At 35.9% G+C, this 23,038-nt stretch overlaps 1 protein-coding gene and 1 pseudogene across 1 annotated transcript in view; one reads left to right on the top strand and one right to left on the bottom strand.

Moving 5' to 3' along the window:
• Positions 1-23,038, bottom strand: part of LYST (lysosomal trafficking regulator) — a 260,804-nt gene that overhangs the window by 122,639 nt on the left and 115,127 nt on the right. The window contains exons 17-22 of the mRNA XM_044674577.1: positions 22,700-22,945; positions 21,005-21,178; positions 20,021-20,170; positions 9,776-9,913; positions 7,542-7,740; positions 2,321-2,452 (exon numbers count right to left, since the gene is read on the bottom strand). Coding sequence (XP_044530512.1) covers positions 2,321-2,452; positions 7,542-7,740; positions 9,776-9,913; positions 20,021-20,170; positions 21,005-21,178; positions 22,700-22,945 — 1,039 coding nt within the window. The remainder of the gene's footprint in view (positions 1-2,320; positions 2,453-7,541; positions 7,741-9,775; positions 9,914-20,020; positions 20,171-21,004; positions 21,179-22,699; positions 22,946-23,038) is intronic.
• On the top strand, positions 2,900-4,078 carry LOC123245617 (annotated as a pseudogene).

Raw genomic sequence — 23,038 nt, 5'->3', positions numbered from 1 at the left:
AATAGATCGGGAACACAAATATAAAGACATGAGGGACAACGTAGAAGAGAGGCAAAAGAAAGGTAAGAGAATAAATGGAAAGAACAAGGAAAGAAATCATTCTTAGAAAAAGGAGCAGAAAATGGAGGAAAATAAACAAAATAAGTTGAAGGAGGTGAGAGAGGAGAATTTTACTTGATTTAGTTGAATAAATAAGGAGGGAAAAATCTGATAGCTAGATAAAAGAAAAAAAGAATTAAGTTAATCAAAGATACAAAATTAAAGAAGGGGTGGAAAAAGGAAAGAGTAGGAAGTTTGAAGTAGAAGGAAAGAAAACCTGTAAGAAGAGTTATCTTAAAGAATATAAAATGGTATCATAAAAGGAAACAAAGTATTTTCTTTGCAGGGGAAGAGAAATACAAAAAATTTTAATTTAGGGGGAAAACCTACCAATATTAGAGACAAGTGGAAAAAATATAAACTTAATTCTAATAAGATTAAATGTGAATGGATAAAAATCCAATAAAATGAAAAAAAAGTGACAGGATAAGTTCAATCATGTCACCTCAATTCCTTTTAACTGCACTCAATAAACTCAAGTGTCTTCCTATTGTCTCCAAAACCAAATACAAAATGTTCTGTTTGACATTCAGAATCTTTCATAATTTAGCCCCTTTCTACATTTTCAGTCTGGTTACACCTTACTTCATATCATATACTCTTCCATCCAGCCTCCTTGTTGCTCCACAAATAAAACATCCCATCTTTCATCTCTGGGCATTTTATCTAGCTGTCTTCCCATGAATGGAATGTTCTCCCTCCACCCCATCTCCAAGTATTGGTTTCCCTGATTTCCTTTAAGTTCCAATTAAAATCCCAAGTTCTAGAGGAAACCTTTCCAAATCTCTCCTAATTCAAAGGCTTTTCCTCTCTTATTTCCTATTTATACTGTATATAGCTTGCCTGTACATTTGTTTGCTTGCTGTCTACTTCATTAGATTATGAGGTATTTGAGGGCAGGGATTATCTACTGCCTCTTTTCACATCCAAAGAACTTATTAGTGTCTAGTACATAGCATGTGCTTAATAAATGTTTACTGACTGATTCAACAGAGATATATCAGCCAAAAAAATAATGAAAACTTAAACTGCATTAATTTGGGGATAGTTTTCAGGAATAAGGAGGTGATAGTCTACAGTATTCTACTCTTTTTACACTTTACCAGAAGTACTGTGTTTAATTCAGGGTGCCACAGTTTAAGAAAATACTGATGAGTTGAAGAGTATCCAGAATAGTCAAAGGCTTAGCTAAAGGTCATGACATATAAGGATGTTTAAATGGCTATGGTATAGAAGAAAGATTAGATTTGTTCTGTTTGGTCTCAGGCAAAAGAACCAAAAACAATGATGAAAATTACAAAGCAGCAAATTTAGACTTGATGTCAGAAAAAATTTTCAAACAATTAGAGCTGCCTCAAAGTGTAATGGGATGCCTAGAGAAGTGGTGGGTTCTCCTTTGGAGATCTTTATGCAGAGGCTAGATGATCACTTCTTGGCTATGTTACAGCAGTTATTCCTTTTGTGTTTAGAAGAACAAGATGAATAATGAGGTCCCTTCCAACTCTCATATTCAGTGATCTTAAAAAAAGCATACTACTGAAAAACTACTATTAAGGTTAATACAACAAAGCTTTAGATTATTTTTACTAAAAGTCACAGAAACTGCTGGAGAATTGAACAGGCATTTTAGTGGTGAAAGAAAATTAGAGTAGAATATTATATGAACTAAAAATCTGAGTAATAAAGACTATATCTCCACTATTTTATAATTTGAGGGTAGAGATAAGGACAAGTTATATGGGAAATGAGAGAAATGGTATGGAATAAAACAGAGTCAGTGATAGGGAAGCAAGTGAATAGAGTGCTAAATCAAAAGTGGAAGAAGAAAGTTGCCAATGAATAGTGACAGGTCAAGAAAGAGAAATGGACTTAGACAGAATTAAGGTGAATGAGCACGGTAGAGACCATAAAGGGGGTAAAAACTCTAGACTATTTGAATGTCCCTTTGTTTGGAACATTTATTTCTTGCTTATTGATTTCAACAGGTCTCCTGAGGATACAGGTTAAACAGAAATTTGGTAGGCTATTTTTAATTTATTTTTTCACATAAAAGACAATATGATAAAATTACATTTCCATAAAAATAATGTTTCTGTAATTTAGTCTTCACTTCAATAAGTAGGAATTGCTTAAACCATATTACTAATACTAAATTATATATTTTTATAAAACCCAAAGGCTAAAATGAGTTGGGTGGAGGTAATGTTATAACTAATGTTACCTTCAGAGAATGAAGCAGCAAAGCCAGATGGACTTATAACCTTAAATCCAGGACTAGCAATAGACTTTCCTCCACTGCTGGAATGTCTCAAGTACATGATTGATTGTACTTTTTCCTGAAATATCTTGCCATCTAGAATAAAACAAGAGGAATAGTTTAACAATCAAAAAATGTTTTCCTTGAGAAAAGAACCATAAAAAAAGAGAAATTCATTAAATTAAATATTTTTATTCAGGGTTTTTAACTTTTGACAAAGAACTAAAACAGAATAGGCATTTACTTTAAGGCAGATGGTAGAGTTTAAAAATCTCAAACGAGGGGCCTCAGGGGAGGGTGTTAGGCAGGAAGCAGGCCACTCAGCCCTTCTGTACTTAGGCAGGAAGGTGGTGGAGGCCCAGGCTGAAGTGATGAAGGTAGTTGCAGTAGCCACATGAGGTCAGGCCCAGTCCAAGCTGGAACCTGGATTTGGAGTTGCTCCTGGGAAAGAGGAGGCAATGGGGTTGGGAGAGGGGCTGACCCAGCAGCCAGAGCCTGGCCTGGTCACCAGACCCCACCTGGGACCCATCTGGGGTGTCTTTTATGAATAATAAAAAGCAGCAAAAGCCCACACTATCAGGCCAGTGTTTTGAAACTAGAAAAGAGATGGAAAAGGGAGGCTTAACTCTCAGTTTCAGGACTGTATTATTCAAGGTTTAACTTGAAACTGGCACTGATTTGGAAGCAGTAGCAAAATTTCTTAATGCTTCTTGGGAAAAACTTGATTATTGCCAATATGCAGAAACACTCTGACATTCTGGTGACTGGCAAATGACATGATGTGTACGGATGTCTGTATTTGCAGCACAAGAAGACCTAGAGACCATGCAAGCCTTTGCTCAGGCATTTAACAAGTAATCAGGCAATACCTTGAAAAGGGATTTGAGGATGAAGTTAAAAAGTTGCTGCTATTCTTAAAGGGTTTTTCAGAGTCTGAGAGGAACAAACCAGCCATATTGACTGAGGTTCTTCTGGCCAATGGGACACTTGATGCATCCATTCTTAATAGCCTCTACAATGAGAATTTGGTTAAAGAAGGCATTTCAGTGGCCTTTGCTGTAAAGCTGTTTAAATCATGGATAAATGAAAAAGATATCAATGCAGTAGCTGCTAGTCTTTGAAAAGTCAGCATGGACAGCAGACTGATGGAACTTTTTCCAGCCAACAAGCAAAGTGTTTAGCATTTCACAAAACATTTTATCGAAACAGGTCTAAAAGAACTTTCTGAGTATGTTAGGAACAAGAAAACTATAGGAGCACGTTAAGAACTATAGAAAGAACTTCAAGAACAAATGTCATGAGGTGATCCAGTTAAGAATATAATTTTGTATTTCAGGGAAGAGATGAAGAAATACAATATCCTGGAACAGATCACTCTAGGTATAGTCTGGTCAAGTGTAATGAGCACTGTGGAATGGAACAAAAAGGAGGGGCTGGTAGCAGAGCAAGCCATCAAGCATTTGAAGCAATATAGCTTACTACTTGCTGCCTTTCTGAAGATACAGGAGTACTGTGACAAAACATTCATTTCATGAAAGCCTGCCAGAAAATTGTGGTGCTTTTTTATAAAGCTAAAGTCTGAGTGAAGAGCCCATTTTGAAGTGGTATAAAGATTCATATGTTGCAAAGAAGGAAAGTATCTTTCTTGAGTAAATGAAAATATTTGTAGAGTGGCTCAAGAATGCAGAAGAATCTGCGTCTGAAGCAGAAGGCGGCAACTGAATGGTGAAACTACAAGCTCAGTAAAGCAAACAGAAGTTGTAGGTAAAATGTCATGTCTCATGTGTCCTGGTTCTTATATCTTCCTATTTCCCTGTGTCAAGCATGATTTAAGGGCTTGAATGGCAAATTTATTTTAACTGTTTTCCATGGTTACTGAAAAATGTTGGATTTCATTTTTAAAACTATGTTTTAAGTAGATAAAGAAGCTATAGATTTGAATCTAATGTGGCATTAGTCTTTTCAGTTATCTTCTACCTCCTGTATTTTCTACTATAATAATATAACTTAAGGTCTTCCACAATGAACAGTTCATTTTATCCCTGGGTTTTCTATAAACAGTTTACAAGATATGATTTGGTTAAAAACAATTTGTTATGGAGATTCTGTTTGCAGATTACACTGTACAAGTATCCAAAGTCAAAAGGCAAAAAGAACCTGTACAACAAATTCTAGAAATATCACTACAGTTTTGGGAAAAATATGTAAGTAGATTATTACTGCTTACATAGAATTTTTCTATTGCATTTATAGTCACAATCAAAGATTAGCACTTCTTTTCTTGTCTCTGGTTTATTTACCTTATGTATGTAATTTGTGGGAGGATATAAAACATGAATTATGTAAGATGGGCAGGCAAAGATAGGTTGTGATCTACACTGACTGAGGGAACATCTAAAGTGATATTTACGGATCCGTTCAATGTGTACCTAAGAGGGTCTTTGTTCTTAAGAAACTTATTATGTTTTCTATTTCTCTCAAATTCTTCACAAAAAAATTATCACAATGGTGGTTACATGGATGGGGCTCAATAAATACCTACTTATAGATTATAGGAGGTAATTAATAGGAAAGAAGGAAAAGATAGCCTACCTTGCTCCCTAATGTCACTGAGACCCACTGTTTTAGCGTCATATTTTAACATCTCTTTGGAAACCTTCAACTTATGCAATATTCTCCATATCCTCAACAGGTTCATTTGCCAACCTCCAGGACAAATTATCCTTGGTGCAACAGGTAACTGCTGAAGGCTTTTGACCAGGGGAGTGATACAATCATAGCTGTACTTTAGGAATATGATTTTGAGCAGGATAAAGGATGGATTGGAGGAAGAGAACAAATGGAGTTAGGGAGAATGACTAGGGAAAAGGTAGGTAAACTAGAGTGGTAGTTTTATGAGGAGAAAATGTGGGAAGAGAATCAACAGTGCTTGACAATCGATGCCTTCACAAGGATTCTGTGCTTTTCACAATACCCACCACACCACTTCCAGCCCTGTGTCACCTTTTCTACTTTACTTCCCAGGGTGGAGGAAACCTTGATGACTGCAACAATTAAGCAATCTTACCTTGACTCTCAGGGTTACTTATCAAACATCTCTGTCATTATATTCTCATCTTTCTACCTCAAAATGCCTTGTGTATTTTCCTTCACTCCCTGAGAAGTGATTTCTGACCACACTAAATGTACTTGATCTCTTATTTCCTGCAGACCTTGCACCATTAATCATTTCCTATCATATCATCATCTCTCTCTGACGAGAAATGTCTAAGAACCTGATTGAACATACTGAAAACCATTACAAAGAAAAACCTTTCCTTAATCTTGTGCAATATTTAAAATTATGAGGCTGGTGGTAGCTTAATAACTTTATTAAATCAAAGTAGTAGTAGTAGGAAGAGAGGAAAAAGTAGAGGAGAGGTAGAGAGGTACTTAACCCTTCTAATCTATTGCAGTCATTGTGGGCTCCTAGCTACACTCCACCAAGGGTCCACTCTAATCCTCCACATGTATGTCCAAGACTCCCACTTGCTCCTGGTGTCAATCTATAAACTTTTTTCTCCATCCATTAACTCTCAAATGTCACATTTCAGGAATCAATCATAGTTTCTTAATTTGCCTGGGCTGCCCAGTGGTGCAGTGCCTGTGGAATCATTGTTTCCTTTCTCATTAGTTCATTGGTTCTTTAACTTCTTTTTTTTTTTTTTTGAGGCTTGTCTATACCTGAATTTACTCAGTGGTGTTTGACCTCCAGGTCACTTAGAGATAACACCAAAAAAAGTGACACTGGAGAGAGAGAAATTCACTTTTGACACCTGTTACCTTCTCAAATCAATACACCTTCTCCTTCCTTTCACAACTAAACTCTTTGAAATAGCAGTCCATCTTCAATGGCATTGTTTCATCACTACTCATTCACTGTTTAATTCTTATACTCCATCCCTCCCATCACTACTACCACTAAAACAGTAACTTTATCAAACACTTTGATTAAACAACCAATGTGTCTCATTCATTTCCACAACTTCAACGACCAACTCCTTGCAGATGACTACTAAATTACTATCTGTAGTCTTGACCTTTCTTCAAGGTTCCAGACATACTTTTCTGTCCATAGGTCATCTACCTGAAAGTCCCATTAATGCTTCAAATTTAAGGATTAAGTTCATCATCTTTCTTGCTAAACATACTTCTCTTTCTAATGTTACTGTGAGTGGAATAATCATTTGTTAAATCTCTCATGTTTGCAATGTGAGAGATCTATTCACATCACTCCTCTGCTATAGTCGGGGGGGGGGGGGAAGGAAGTATTCAGTGAATAATTTTATTGTCTCTAAGTGAAATTTTTAGCTCTTCTGTTTGGCATTTGAGCTGTCACCTAGTTTTTTCTCATATTAAGTCCTTTCATACATATTTGTACTCCAAGCTAAAACTTACTCTCTGACTCTGAATAGGCATTGAACTCTTGCAAATCTATGCCTAAACTCGTGTTGTTCCCTATGGAATGTCGTCCTTTCCTTTCTGAACTGAAGTTACACCTTAAAAGCTCAACTTAAATGCCATATTCTGTAGGAAACCTTCCATGAAAGCCATGTTCAAAAACAACTATTCCAATTAGACCTCACACAGTACTTTGTTTTGTATCTTACTTAATGCATTTACTGTAAATTATTATTACCTCTGTTATATATTAAGTATATTATTCCCTCTATTGACATAATTATTTTATTCACTAGAATAAACTCCTCCAGGAAGAATCATACGTTTTTTAGATTTTCTATATTCTCTAGACTCTGGCACAGTACTTTGTATGCAATGGAGTTTAGCATGTTTGTCCTTTCGCATTTTATGGGTCGGATCTCCACTAACGTACTACTTTCATGTCCTATTATAGTACACACATTTGCCCTGTCAAATCTAACTAACTTTGGAAAATATGGTGTGCAGGTAAGAGGAGGGACTGGTAAAATAATGGTGGGAATGGGCTGTTGCTAAATTGTAAAGGACTGAATGCCAGGCTAAAAAACAAAAAGCTGTGGAATATCACTGACAATTTTTGAACCAGAGAATATCTTGCTCTGATGGTGCCTTCCACAGAGCTTCTTAATAAATATCTAATGTTATTTTGAATGAAATGGAAAGAAAAAATAAGATTAAATATAATCCAACAGATGAACATACCTACCTATGTGCAAGGAAAAGTAGAAGTTGGTAGGATTATGACAAACATAAGTATTAGTAGGAGGGTGAACTGCTAAGAGGAAGTTGAAAATAAGCGTCAATAATTCCAGATCTGGGGGCGAACCAAGAACTTCTTGAATTATTTTCACAAATGAGCTACAAACCTCCCGAGGCATAGATGTCAGATGCCCCTCTTTGTGTTCCTGAAAACAACAAAAATATGATCTTAAAGAGAACTCTTAAATAACAACAATCTTCACTTAAACAGTATATTGAGTTAAAAGAATAATATTTAGCTTAGAGGGAGCATAATAGAAGAGAGAGATGCTCAGAGTCAAAAACACCTGGGTTCAAAACCTGCTTTGATACTTATAGGCTGTAGAATCTCCAGTAACAGAATTCCTACATAGAAAGAAGTCCAAATATACCTAAATATATTTAACTGGCTACTATAAATCAGACATATATAACTGGATTATGTTGAATAATTAGCATTATTAAAGAGTATTATCAAATGTTATTTAATATTATACTATCTCACTGTATACAGCCCAAAATTTTAAATTCTCTAAAGACTAAAGACAATGCAGTTATGGTATAATGAAAGGTGCTAAAGACTTGTGGTCAAGATATCTGGATTCTATTCCCATTTACCTAGATGTTAAACCTGAGGCAAATCAATCAACCTTGACATGTCAGTTTTCTTATCTGAAAAATGAGCCAGCTGAACTACATAATTTCTAAGGTCCCTTCCAACTCTAAAGTTCTATAATGCTAAGTCTGAAACAGAGGCACAATATAATTATATGGACATCCACTAAAGCTCTCTCTCCTAAAATGAAAAGTTAAAATTTTCTCAGCTTGTTTTAAAGCTAATTTTATCGTTGAAACAGGGGAAGCAAACTTGGGAACTGCTCTTCAGGCCTAAATGAGCATCAATCAGGCTCAGCAACTTGGAGACAAGATTGGGGTGGGAGGGGGCAGCAAAGGGGGAAGGAACCTCATCAAGTAATAATGATTAACCAGCAGTAGCTAGATGGTGTAGTGAATAGAGGGCCATGCCTAAAGTCCGAAAGCCTTGAATCCAAATCTGGCCTCAGATACTTCCTAGGTATGTGATTGATCTTGAATAAGTCACGTAACCTTGTTTACCTCAGTTTCTGCATCTATAAAATAAGCAGGAGAAATGATAAATCACTATGGTATTTTTGCCAAGAAAACCACAAATAGGATTATGAAGAGTTGGATATGCCTGAAATGACACAACAACAACAGAAATTAAGCTGCGGAGTATCACAGAATTGAGAATTAACAAGACAGAAACAGGCATACAGTGAAGGGAAAAGAGCAGGGTGATGAGAAATTCTAGGGTGCTGGATAGTAATTACTGAAATGACTGACTATAAGGAAATGATAATATAATTAGATTGTATGAACTTCTGTGGAGAAAAGACTTTAGTAGAAGAATGAACTGGAAGTAGAAGTGAGGAGAGGAACAAATATCCTAACTCTTCTGCTCAACTTTGTAAGAAATCACCTCCCTTACAGGTTTAGAGAGATGGAGTATTCTTCAAATTTCTATAAATACAGGAAGATGAAAGGAATAGTAACTGATATTTCAGAAAGAGGATCAAATGAAATAATATATGTAAAGTACTTCACAAACCTCAAAGTGATACATAAATCTTAGCTATTATCCACTATTTGATATGGAACCAGCTACTGCCAGAGACAATTCATTTTCCTTTTGTTGTTCTCCTTCAGTCATTGTAGTCATGTCTGACTCCTCATGACCCCATTTGGGGTTTTCTTGGCAAAGATATTGGAGTGGTTTGTCATTTCCTTCTCTAGATGATTTTGTATAAGAGTCCAACCAAGACTAACAAGGTTAAATGACTCACCCAGGATGGCAGAGCTATAAAGTGTCTGAAGCTGGATTTGAACTCAATAAGATAAGTCTTTCTAACTCCGGGCACAGCATTCTATCTACAGAGCCACCCAGCTGCCCTCATTCTTTCTTCTTTTAGATTATTTTAATTCTTAGGAAGTTTTTCCTTACCCAGAGTCTAAAATGGCCTTTATATAATTTCCATACAGAGCTCCTAGTTCTGCCTTTGAGGGCCAAGAACAAATTTAATCTCTCCACAAAAGTTTATAATCCTAAATACTATAGAGGCAATTGGAAATATTTTGTATTTTTTTAAAAGGAATATGAAAATTCAGATTTTGTAAAAGTACCTGTAAAACCTGACAAGTAAGTAGAAAGTGATGAACCACTCGAGCTTTCAATAACTGCTTGATGTTAAACATCTGTAGGTGGTGATTAGCTCTAATAAGGACTTCAAGAGCTGCCAAGAGAGTTTCCCAAACACCTTGCTGGAAAAATAAGCAATATCAATTAGCCAATGAGCAAGTTGAAACATGGTAAATGGCTTTCTAAAAATACATTAGCCATATTCTTAATGATAATGATCAAATTTATCTGAAACTAAACATTAACTCCTATAATTTTGATTGTCAGTGTTAGTGCCCTCCTATACCAAACTGCTTTGTATTTATTTTGTATTTTTGTTCACTTCCCTGATGATGTAAACTTCTTGAGTTCAAGAAAGGTTTCATTTGAATTTTTGTTCCTAAGCATCTTATGCATAGTAAGCATTTAACAAATGCTTAATGAAATGAATCTGAAGCATCCTTATACACAGTCAGCACTTAATCCTTAAAGAACAAAATAGAAAGCACCTGCAAGATAGGTAGTATTCAGAATATTTCTTAAAACTATAATTTCAGATTTAGAGCTGAAAGAGCTTTTAGGGACTAATCACCTCAATTGACTCCTTAATTGTATTATTAAAGAAACCAAAACCTGGAAAGGTTAAATGATTTGCCTATAGCAGTGATTCCCAAAGTGGGTGCTACCGCCCCCTGGTGGGTGCTGCAGTGGTCTAGGAAGGTGGTGATGGCCACGGGTGCATTTATCTTTCCTATTAGTTGCTATTAAAATCTTTTAAAAATTAATTTCCAGAGGGCTAAGTAATATTTTTTCTGGAAAAGGGGCGGTGGGCCAAAAAAGTTTAGGAACCACTGGCCTACAGACACACACACATTAAATAGTAAATTGGTCTCTGGTCCTCTAACTTCAAATATAGCACTCTTTCCACAATGCTTTTATTTGTATAAATGACCACATTCTGGCAGTAAGTGACAACTGAAAGAATAACTGAAACAATAAGGGTAAATGACAAATAGGTATTTTAGGGGAATGAGGGAACAGGTAAGGAATGCGAGAAGAACACCAGTACAGCCAGGGTAAAGTAGCCCACAGCTGAATGGAGAGAGGTAACACAATATAACTTAGCTGGGGAAACAAACAGTAACAAATCAATACAGCCAGAGAAGCAGTTAAAACTAAGTGGGTTCTTGAAGGCTAGGAAGACTAACAGGAAGTTTTATAAAAAGGTTGTTTAATGTTTTAACTAGGACAGGTAAGGAGGGGAGAGGGTTAAGTAAAATCTCAAATCTATAACCAACTGTCAAAGGACTGATGGCTGGGGAATTGGCTACACTATTCTATCTACAGACAGGCAGCTTAGCTATGACAGGACTGTAGTGGCAAAAAGGATTTGGAATTCTCACAAAGCATGTCCCAGGAAGATATCCAGATGTAGTTAGGACACAGGAACTCTTCAGGACACAGCAAATTAATCCAAAAGGGCCAGGGAGTTCAGGGCTTTCTGTTGCATTATAATATCTCATATTTCCTGCACTTACTTTAAAAAGCAGCACTTACTCAAATAATGCTAACAATATGTAAGGTGTCACAATACTTGTGACACTGAAACAAAATAATCGATAAATTTTAAACTACATGGTTTATTTTTTACAGAAATTTAAATACCAAGACTCCAAAAAAAGAATCAATTTGCAGATTACTGTGCCAATCTCATCAAGCAATTTCATAAACTCATAAACTCATAGTTTTAGAGCTTGAAGGGTCCTCAGATGCCATCTTTCTCAATCCCTTTAATTTTACAGATCAGATGATGACAAATTCTACACTTGAAAACGTAGACCAAAAATAATTTTTTCATCTGAATCCTATTATTTCATTGGCATAAAGAACTATAAAGGGAGGAAATTATCTGTACAGAGCAATTGTTCTGTAACTTAAGAGTCTTATGGACTCAGGCTATTAAGAGGTTAAATGATTTCCTCAAGATCACAGTCAGTATGTGTTGGAGATGGGATTAAACTCCAGTCCACTTAACTCCAATGCTGGCTCCCTAACCATTTAGGACCATGCCGCCTCTTAGTAGTACCTTCCTTCTTTCCATCCTTAAAAAAATTATCCTCCTTAAATATTTATTAAACATTTGATTGTTTATAAGAGAATAGGGATATTCCTCCTAAAACAAAATCCAAAAATAATCTTCAACTCTATTAGCTATGAATAACTTGCCATATCCATCATCTATTTTTTCCCCCAACAAAAAAGATATAATTAAGTCGCTCAAATTTCAGCCGTTAAATTTTTTTCCTATCATTGCCTAGTTAATAAACCATAAAAAAGAAAGGAAAAAAGCTTGCTCTAATACATTTATATATTTGGGTAAATATTCTATTTGACACTGCATCCTTTTTCATTGGTTCTTATTCGTTTTCTCTTATATACTATATATAGATGTTCCTTAAGACTGTCTTTACAGTTTTCAGATGACAATTATCATATGAAAAAATGTTCCCTCTTGATTAGAAAAATGCAAATTAAAACATCTCTGAAGTACTACCACACATCTATCAGATTGACCAATATGACAGTAAGAGGAAATGATAAATGTTGGAGGGCATGTGGCAAAATTAGGTCACTAATGCATTGCTGGTGGAGTTGTGAACTAGAGGGCAATTTGGAATTATGCCCAAAGGGCTTTAAAACGATGTGTGTGTGTGTGTGTGTGTGTGTGTACACCCTTTGATCCAGTAACAACACTACTAGGTCTGTATCCCAAACAGATTTTAAAAAGTGGGAGGGAAGGACCTACTTGTGCAAAAGCATTTATAGCTGCTCTTTTTGTGAAGGCAAAGAATTGGAAATTAAGGGGATGTCCATCAATTGGGAATGGTTAAACAAATTGTGGTATATGATGGTGATGGAATATTATTGTGCTGTTAAGGAATGATGGAATGATTTCAAAAAGAGCTGGAAAGACCTACATGAATTGGTGCAGAGTGAAATAAGCAGAACTAGAACATTGTACACAGAAGCAGCAATATTGTGGAATGATCAATTGTGACAGACTTAGCTATTACCAGCAATACAATGATCCAGGACAATTAAAAGGGACTTAGACAAAGAATGCTCTCCACCTCCAGAGAAAGAACTGTTGGAGTCAGAATGCAGATAAAAGCACATGATTTTTCAATTGTTTATTTGGGTTTTGGTTTTGGTTTTATAAGATTATTCACAAAAAAATAAGCAGTATGGAAATACGTTTTGCATAATACATGTATAGCCCAGATCAAATTGCCTGCTAGCAACAGAGGGGAAAAGTAAGGAAGGGAAGGAGATAAGTTTGATCATATAACTTAGAAAAATGCGTGTGAAAATTTGTTATTACATGCAATTGGATTTTTTAAAAGTCTGTCTTTATATCTCTTCTACATATTCTTTCCTTTGGCAAAACTCACCCTCTATCATTTTTATGGAGGACAGGTTCCAGATCTTTAATTCTATCCTTGCCCACTCTCATGAACTAATAGCTCATATTTTCAGGGCCTACTGAACACTTCTTCCTGAACTTTCCACTTCAAATTTGGTATTTCCAATCCAAATTCACGTTAGTCAGTCAATGAATAAGTGGTTGTATGTCAGGCAGCTAAGTGGCATAGTGGATAGAATATGAGGCCTGGAGTTAGGAAAATTAAATTCAACCTCAGACAATTACTAGCTGTGTGACCCTGGGCAACTCACCTAACCTGTTTGCCTGAGTTTTATCAACCATAAAATGGGGATAACAATAGAACCTCCTTCTCAGAGTTGGAATGAGGATCAAATGAAATGATATTTATAAAGTGCTTAGCACACAGCAGGAACTTAATAAATGTTCCTCCCCTCTCCTTCACTTCCCTAGGCACTGTGCTAAACTCCCAATGTCTTCTTGCTTTCCCTTTCTAATAATGCCTTTACATTTCTCCTAGTTAACTAGGCTCTAAACCTTGAACTCAGCTTTTACTCCTCATTTACCAACTCACACATTCAATTAATTGCTAAATACTATTTTATTATATTGACATGTCTTGAATTCATTACCATTTCCATTGTCCATTCCATTGTCACTAAGTTTCATTGCTACCAACATGGACTGATACAATAGCCACTTATAGCCCTCTTTCCATGCTCTAAACATTCCTACACATTACTATCATAGCAAAATACAGTTTAAATCTGGTCATTCTCAAGCTCAAAAATCTTAAATGTCTACAAAGTTCAAACTTCTTGACTTAGTATTCAATGTTCTTTATAACATGGCTCCATTTTATCTTTCCAAACTTGCTTCCCACTACTACCTATGGGCTGTCTATATTCAAAAAAGGAATGGGTTTCCCCCCCAAAAAATTCAATACTTTTACATCTCCTTGCTGGTCCTTCTACCAAACTCAGTGAAAAATAATGTCTTTCCATATTTCTGTTTGCCATAATCCAACATATCTTTGCAGGCTCCATTTAAAAGCCACAGCTTTGATAAAACCTTTCTTTATCCCTCTCCCAACTATGATCTATCCCTCTTTGATATAATTATAGTATTATTTGTGTCCTCTAGAATAAGTATGTACACTTATCAACTGTTCTACCTTGTAGAGTATCTATGTATAGAGACTTTTCTTAGCCCCCTACTAGAATTTAGGCAATCTGATAGTGAAAACTGTTTAATGTAGTTTTTTTAATTCCCTAGGATTAAATATAGTATACCTTATACATGGTTGGTGCTATTTGCTAAATTTTAAAATAATCAGAAAAAACATTAAATCTGCTGAATTTCAATTTGCCATTAAAGTGTTTGTTAAAATGAAGTTACTAAACCAAAGGCAAATTAATAGATGGTGTTTGACTAAGGACTGAAAAAGTTGACTCAAAGATTTAAAAAAATATATTACTGCGATAAAAAACACTTAGAGAAAGTAAGAAAATATTACTTCAATTGAATAAATATTTTTTATTAACTGTTTTTGAATTTAACAAATGTCCCTTAAAAAAAAAGTAGGTTTCATGTGGTGGCGAATTCCTGTAATTCCTGCTATTGAAAGAGGTTAAAGCTGATGGACAGATTGGGCTCACAAGTTTTAAGATGCAAGGTGCTAAGCCAATCAGGTCATTGTACACAGTCCAGCACCAAAATGATATGCCCTCCAAATCAAGGGGAAAGGAAACGTTCTGCTTAAGGAGAGGTAAACCAGCACAGGTGAGAAATGGAACAGATTTAAGCTCCTATGCCAAATCAGCAAGAGAACTGGTCCTATAAATATCCACTGCTCTTCAAGCATGGGTAAGATAGGAAGAATCAGTCTCAAATAAAAAAAAATATTAAAATGAAATTAAGTTTGTCTTCAGGCCTTCCATCTGCTAGGTACCTATCCTCTGAGGGAAGTAGGAGAGGAAAGGTGGTAGGGAATAGGACTTGATTCTCCTGTTGTGCAGGCTCAATTTTCATCCCCAGCTGTGCTCTGTTCCAGCAAAATCTCCAGCCTTTGGAGAGGAGGGGACTTTTGAAGCATGACCTTCCATAGAGGCTTCCATTTCATCTCCAGCCCACTCTTTAGCATCCACTAGGAAAAGGACTGTTGCCCTTCCTCCAGTGAGGAATATTCCCACTCCTGATCATACCCTTCATATTTCAGTTACTTAGCTCCTATATGTCATCATTCAAAGCTCATTCCATACCCTCCCACCAACTATTTCTTCATTCCTTTCTCCTTCAACATCTCCATCCCTTCCTCTGTGTCTTCTGGAATAGGTAAAAAAAAAACTTCCCTTCATCCCAAAAATTTCCCTCTCCCATTCCTTCCATCTACTAGCTATTACTGATATCTGACTCCCCCCATGACACAGCCTTTCTGTATTCCAACTTTGCCTCAATCAGTGAACTGAAGAGAATGGATGAAGGTGATTGAGGCAAAGTTGGAATACTCCTTATTCCCACATCAAGGTCTCCCCCTTGCTCTATCTCTTAGGAACTTCTCTTCCGGAGGCTCATGTTATTCATATGAGTTAGATAACTCACAATTTTCCTCTCCTCCCCAACTTCTGCCCTCATGTTTGCTGTTCAGTTGTGTCTGACTCTTTATGACCCTGTAAAAACAGAGCATGCCAAAGCTGTCCATGGGGTTTTCCTGGCAAAGATACTGGAGTGGTGTGTCATTTCCTTTCCCAATGAATTAAGGCAAACAGAGGTTAGACTTGCCTAGGGACACAGAGCTAATGTCTGAGGCTGGATTTGAACTCGGGTGTTCCTGATGACAGGCTCAGCACTCCATTCAATGAGCCACATAAATGCCTCACCCTTATAGTATGGGGCTTCAAAATACATATTGATTGACTCTTCCTTAAATATCCAAGTTCCTCAACCAACCCACATTCCAAAAGTTACTTTTCTACTCCATACAAAGATGGTCATACACTTGATCTTGTCATCCACCCATACCTCCATGTTTAAAGAATTCTGAAATCCTCTTATCTGACCATAATCTATTGGCTTTTAACTTCTCCCTTTGCTTTCCCTTACAAAATCCTATTCTTGATACCTTCTAAGACTTCCAGTACCCTGACCCCTCAAAATCTTTCCCAGGCTATCTCCCCTCCACTAACCACTCTCTTCTTTTCTCCATCTTGACCCATTGGTGAACCAATTCAATTCTACACTATCTTCCTCTCTTGAATCCCTAGCACTATTATCACATCATAAATTATGCCTAGCCAAGCCTCAGCCCTGCTCTCACCATTTGCTGCTATTGCTCCTTCAAACATGCTACTGAATGAAGATGGATAAAATCATACAACTCTTCTGCCTTGGGATCCCTATAAATTTATTTCTCTTTTTTTTAAACCCTTGATTTCTGTCTTAGATTGATTCTAAATATCAGTTCCAAGTCAGAAGAATAATAATGCTAGACAACTGGGGTTAAGTGACTTGTTCAGAGTCACACAGCCAGGAAGTGTCTATGACCATATTTAAACTCAGGTCCTCCTGACTCCAGTCCTGGCACTCTATCCACTGTGCTACCTAGTTGCTCCCTTACTAGAAATTTATATTAATACAATCTCAACTGGGCCCTAACTACCGTTAGGACTCCTGTCTGTCTGTCTGTCTCTCTCACCCCCCAATATCCAAGGTGTTGCCAAGACTTGTTGATTTCACCTTTGCAACATCTCTAGAATATGCCCCTTCCCACCTCTGACATTACCTCCATCCTAGTATAGGCCCTCATCATGTCATAGCTTGATTACTGCAATAGCCTGCTGGTGGGTCTGCCAACCTCAAGTCTCTCTCACTCTAATCCATCCTCCATTCAGCCATCGAAATGATTTTCCTGAAGTGTAGATCACACCTGCATGTCATACCTACCTGCCCCAAATCAATAAAAAGATTCCCTATTGCCACCAGGAACAAATTCAAAATGCTCTGATTGGTATTCAAAACCTGTCATAATGGCAATTTCTCTGGCTGTCATCCAAGCCTGAAATACTCTTCTTCCTCTGTTTGAACTACTGACTTCCGTGGCTTTCTTTTAAGTCCAAATAAAATTTCTCCTTTTACTGTAAGCCTTCGCCAATTCTTCTTAATTCTAATGCTTTTACTGTTAATTGATTTTGATTTTCCTGCATATAGCTTGTGCCGTATCTATTTGGTTACATGTTGTTTTCCTGTTACACTATTAGCTCCTTGAGAGCAGGGAATATCTTTTGCCTCTTTTTATACACCCAGTGCGTCTCACAGTGCCTGGCTTAATAAATGTTTACTGATTGATTGAGCCTTGAATTATAAATATATTTTATATTTGGAGTGATTCCCATATGTCCCCATATGCAGATGAAGCAGTCATTCTTTGTTTCTGGAATATACTCCACCTTTATGTTTGTTCAAGGCAAATGACATTCTTTTACCAAAAACAACAACAAAAAACTATTTGTGATCCCATCACTAAAAAAGGATCTCCTTATGAACTTTCATAGTGTCTTTTTAAATACCACGTTAATGTATTCATTCTCCATTTTGTATGCCTCATTTTCTCTATTAATATATGGGTTGGACTGTAATATTTTTTTTTACATCTTTAAACCTTTAACTTCTGTGTATTGGCTCCTAGGTGGAAGAGTGATAAGGGTGGGCAATGGGGGTCAAGTGACTTGCCCAGGGTCACACAGCTGGGAAGTGTCTGAGGTTGGATTTGAACCTAGGACCTCCCATCTCTAGGCCTGACTCTCAATCCACTGAGCTACCCAGCTGCCCCTGGCCTGTAATCTTAATGCTGTATTTGTATCTTCTTCAGCACAGCACTTTCCTCACAAGCACTAGAATGCATTAGAAAGTACAAAGAATCAAAAATATTTATAGCCGCACTCTTTGTGGTGGCAAAAAACTGGAAAACAAGGGTATGCCCTTCAATTGGGGAATGGCTGAACAAAATGTGGTACCTGCTGATGATGGAATACTATTGTGCTCAAAGGAATAATAAACTGGAGGAATTCCATGTGAACTGGAAAGACCTCCAGGAATTCATGCAGAGTGAAAGGAGCAGAACCAGGAGAACATTGTACACAGAGACACATACACTGTGGCACATATATAATAGACTTCTCTACAAGCAGTAACACAATGACCCAGGACAATTCTGAGGGATTTACAGAAAAGAACGCTACCCACATTCAGAGGAAGAACTATGGGAGTAGAAACCCAGAAGAAAAACAACTGCTTGAACACATGGGTTGATGTGGACATGATGTGAGATGTAGACTGTAAACGACCACCCCAGTGCAACTATCAATAATATGGAAATAGGTCTTGATCAATGATGGTTATGAGGGAGGGGGGAGGCTTGGGGGGAAAGAAAGAACATGAATCATGGAACCATGGAAAATTTTTCTAAAAAAGGAAAAAAAAAGTACAAAGAATTAGGATTAGAACTGGCACTGATTCAGCTCCTTTCTAGGACTATGACTTTGGGTAACTCCCCTTTTCTTCCTCAACATGTAAAAATGGAGGTAATGATGCTTGCATGACAGAGCTCAGAGCTCTAGTGAGAACCAAAGGACATAATCCATCTATAAAATGCTTTGTAACCATAAAATGTTTCCCAGTCAGCTCTCAACATTTGCAGAAAGAACTGTTACTTACATATTACTACTTCAGGCATACTTTTATTTGGTTTGTTTCCTAATGATAGTAAAAGCTCCAACTATTAATATTATGTAAATTCCACTACGTCATGCATGCTATAATCTCAGAAAACAATTGCTTCTAATGGTAACTATGTACTCAAGTTTTATGGGCTCTTCACTACCTGGCCATGTGAGTACTGATACCAAGAAATGTATTGCACATACTGACCCTAGCTTCTCAGTCTAAGTTCAGTTCCTTAATTGATCCTTTATATTTCAGTTAAACATTAATCAGTACCTATAGACTTGAAGTCTTCTACTTTTACTGTCCTACCTTAAATCTCTGTTCATACAGTCTCAGGCTTTCTGATTCCCTGTCCATACCTTTACGATTCTAGCTTTGACTCTTGAACACTGATTTCTACCCTGCAGCATGGACTTCCTAAATTGATCTGTTTCCTGATTTCATTTGATACAACAAACTAATTCTTCATACTCCATTAAAAAAAAAACCCCTTACCTTCTGAATTAGAATCAATAGAGTATATTGATTCTAAGGCAGAAGAGTGGTAAGGGCTAGGCAATAGGAGTTAAGTGACTTGCCCAGGGCCACATAGCTAGGAAGTGTCTGAGGCAAGATTTGAACCTAGGACCTTCTGACTCTCAATCCATTCAGCCACCCAGGTACCCCCTTCATGCCCCATTTTTTTAAACCCTTAACTTCAGTGTATTGTCTCATAGGTGGAAGAGTGGTAAGGGTGGGCAATGGGGGTCAAGTGACTTGCCCAGCTGGGAAGTGGCTGAGGCCAGATTTGAACCTAGGACCTCCTGTCTCTAGGCCTGACTCTCAATCCACTGAGCTACCCAGCTGCCCCCTATGCCCCATTTTTGATGAATTAGTTCTTCCCTAATTCTTACCATCAGCTAACTCTAAACTGTACATAGCTCCATTTATTGTGCTTGTCCATCCTACACAACCTTCAGAAGGTTGCCCTAAATTATAGTGCCCATGACTCACAAATAGAAATAATCTACATATTTTTCCACACAAAAAATATCACATTGAACTCCACTTCTCAGATAAATAACAACTAATATTAAAAAGTATATACCTTTGCTTTAGACCATATCTTCCAATCAAGTAGTAGTTCTTCTAATAACTTAACATCTTGGATTACGGCAGTGGATTCTATATCTAGCTTAAAGTGCCCATTCTCATTTATGCTGAGAATTTCTTCACCACAACAACCTTCAAGAAGAGTCTATGTGGAAAAACAAGAACACAAAATCATTAACCTGTAAAAAAACCCAGAAGGATTTTGTTAGAAGCTTAACCTCAAATATTTATTCGTTTGATTTTTTTAAGACTTAGATTTTTCTATAGTAGGAAAAGTTTGTACTTATAATGTTAAATTCAACATTGATGACAATCTAGTGTTACAAAAAATGATTGTGAACCCATCTAGGTAAATAATTTTTAAAATCAAGCTTTTAAATATTTAAATATTTTCTAGCTATATAGTCAGCATTTGAAATGCTGACTTTAAAACAGAACAAAACTCAATTTTGTCTTAAATTTAATGGACAGTTGGTTCTACATTTGGACTTAAAAAAATTCAAAGAATAGTAATTCACTTCATTCTATAGAATTATTGATTAGCCAAAAATAATAGCTTTTGAACAATTTAACTGAATAAGGAAAAAAATATATATGTTACATATAGATATCCATTTATCAAATCAGTTTTTCAAAAGAAGGTGCTTTTCAGAACCTACAAAAGTACCACTAGATAGAAAGATATTAAAGATGTTATAAAAAATCAACCACTATAAAATCTATAATATTTTATTATGAATTTTTCAAACCTAAGTTCTCATGGTCTGCCTCTAAATATTAATTTTAAAGAACACAAAACAATTATTATAAATGAGTAGGCTGTGATACATACACCTATGAATAGAGGAAAAACTAAAAGTTTTCCCTTTTTCCTCCAACAATTTTAATTGAACACAAAACTGACTATTGATGAAAAGCTTTAGACGAGGTGGATTTAACTGAACTCAAAAGTCTGAAAACACTACTTATAGTCTCATACCTTCAAAATATGAAAGCCAACAATACATTTTTGTTTGATCAACACCTGATGGATCATAGAAAGTCCATTACAATTCTCCATCTCTTGTATCCTTTGCTGGTTATATTTTGTTAATGAAAGTATAACTTGTAGTGCTAAAGCTTGAATTTCCTCACAGCTACTGATATCAACAACCTAAAAATAAAGTGGGTAAAAATGTTTTATTAAGAGTATATTTCAACAAGGACAGTTTCCCAACATTATATAATTTATATCTATTAACATAATTGAAAGCTCTTCTAGCATTTATTTTCTATCTACTACTTATTCTCTCTTCTAAGCAACCAAAGATCCCAAGTATGTTAAATGGAAAAAGAAAGCTATGAGTTTCTCAAAACACACACACACAAAAAAAATTAAGATACATTCATATGCCAGAGTAACAATCTTACAAATTTCTAGAGCATCTTGCAAATAATATTCTGAGAAGTATGAGCATGATAATTCTATTTATAGTAAAAATTAAAGCAAAATTCAAAGAATTCCTGAATTTTAAGTTTGACTTAATTTCCTTGAGTTTTTTAATGTTTTATTGATAGCCTTTTATATATCATTATTTCTAAATGTATCCCTAAAACCTCTGATTTAGTAGTTAAGTCCTAAAGCATGTAAAACTTGCCTAGTCACACTGTTAGTAAATATCAGAGGAATTTGGTCACAGGTTTGACTTTAAGGGCAATAATCTATCCACAAAGCTAAGCTAGTTTTATAATTTTTATCTTATAACTTATTGAAACAAGTTAGGAATTTATTACAATTTTATAAAGACACAAAAATTCAAAACATACAATTAAAATAATCTAACATAATAGTATTTTAAAGTTGGGCTCATTTTGGAGGCAAAGTTTCTCAAAAACATAGTCTCATTGATGATACTGCTACCTATAATTCTTTTTTCAACTGCTATGTGAGATAATTTTTGATTTTATGATGACTACAAGCAGAAACCCCCATTTTACTCAAGATGTCAAACAGCAAAATTTGTACTGCTTTGCTTGACAAATGAAAGAACTATGTTCACTCACAGCCAAAACATATTAAGATTTTCAGGTTTGAACACCTGATTCAAAATACTACAAGAAAATCAATTAATCATTCCTGGTTAGATGAAGTGATACTGATAGAAAATAATTCTAAATGAATGATGCATGCCTATTGTATTATAGTGCCAAAAATTTTTCAAAATTTTCAATATTTCATTTGACCTTTAAAACTAATATCCTAATACAGTGATGGGCAAACTATTCCCTGCGGGACAGATCAGGCCTTAGTTTGGAATTTAAGCAATTCCCTAATCACTATATCTAGATGTGGGGGCATAATGATTAGGGAATTGCTTAAGGCAGTGATAGGCAAACTAAGGCCTGATCTGGCCCGTGGGGAATAGTTTGCCCATCACTGTCCTAATATTACTTGTGAGTAATAGAAAAATTTGGATAGCTTTTTAATTCCAGAAGGTCATTTAATAGGTCCATAATTTATTTCTAGTAAAATTTGTGTTTTGATAATTTGTAATATTATGTAATTTTTTCATTAAAAATTCAAATTTAATATAAATTTTGTTTACATAAAACAAGATCAAGTTTCATCTTTAATAACTGAAATATGAGTTTAGTTTGCACATGAATGTGTTATTCTATTGTCTCTGATACTTACCCGAGCAAAGAGAAAGACAAATGCACCAGTCCCACCAATCTCATGCAGAATTCCCTGAAGAGATTTATATTCAGTAGGCTGGAGACACTTTAAATAATGAGATATCAACAAGGAGCTCTGAACCTCTTTTAAACTGAATGGTCTTTGAGATTGTGTGGCTTTTACTTGCCCTCTAAGTCTAATAACTGGCTCATAGATTGTATACTGGGCAGGATAACAAGTTGTATAAACGATAGCAAGACCTTCCTGAAAAACAAATATTTTGCTTTAGTGACAAATACTTCCTTGCAAAGGTAAAATTTTTAATTAGTCCTTCTACTCTTTTTCGACAAGGAATAA

The sequence above is a fragment of the Gracilinanus agilis genome, chromosome 4, assembly GCF_016433145.1.
Source record: "Gracilinanus agilis isolate LMUSP501 chromosome 4, AgileGrace, whole genome shotgun sequence".
NCBI lineage: Eukaryota > Metazoa > Chordata > Mammalia > Didelphimorphia > Didelphidae > Gracilinanus > Gracilinanus agilis.
The sequence above is the reverse complement of the archived record's forward strand: the minus strand, read 5'-3'. Positions and strand labels throughout refer to the sequence as shown.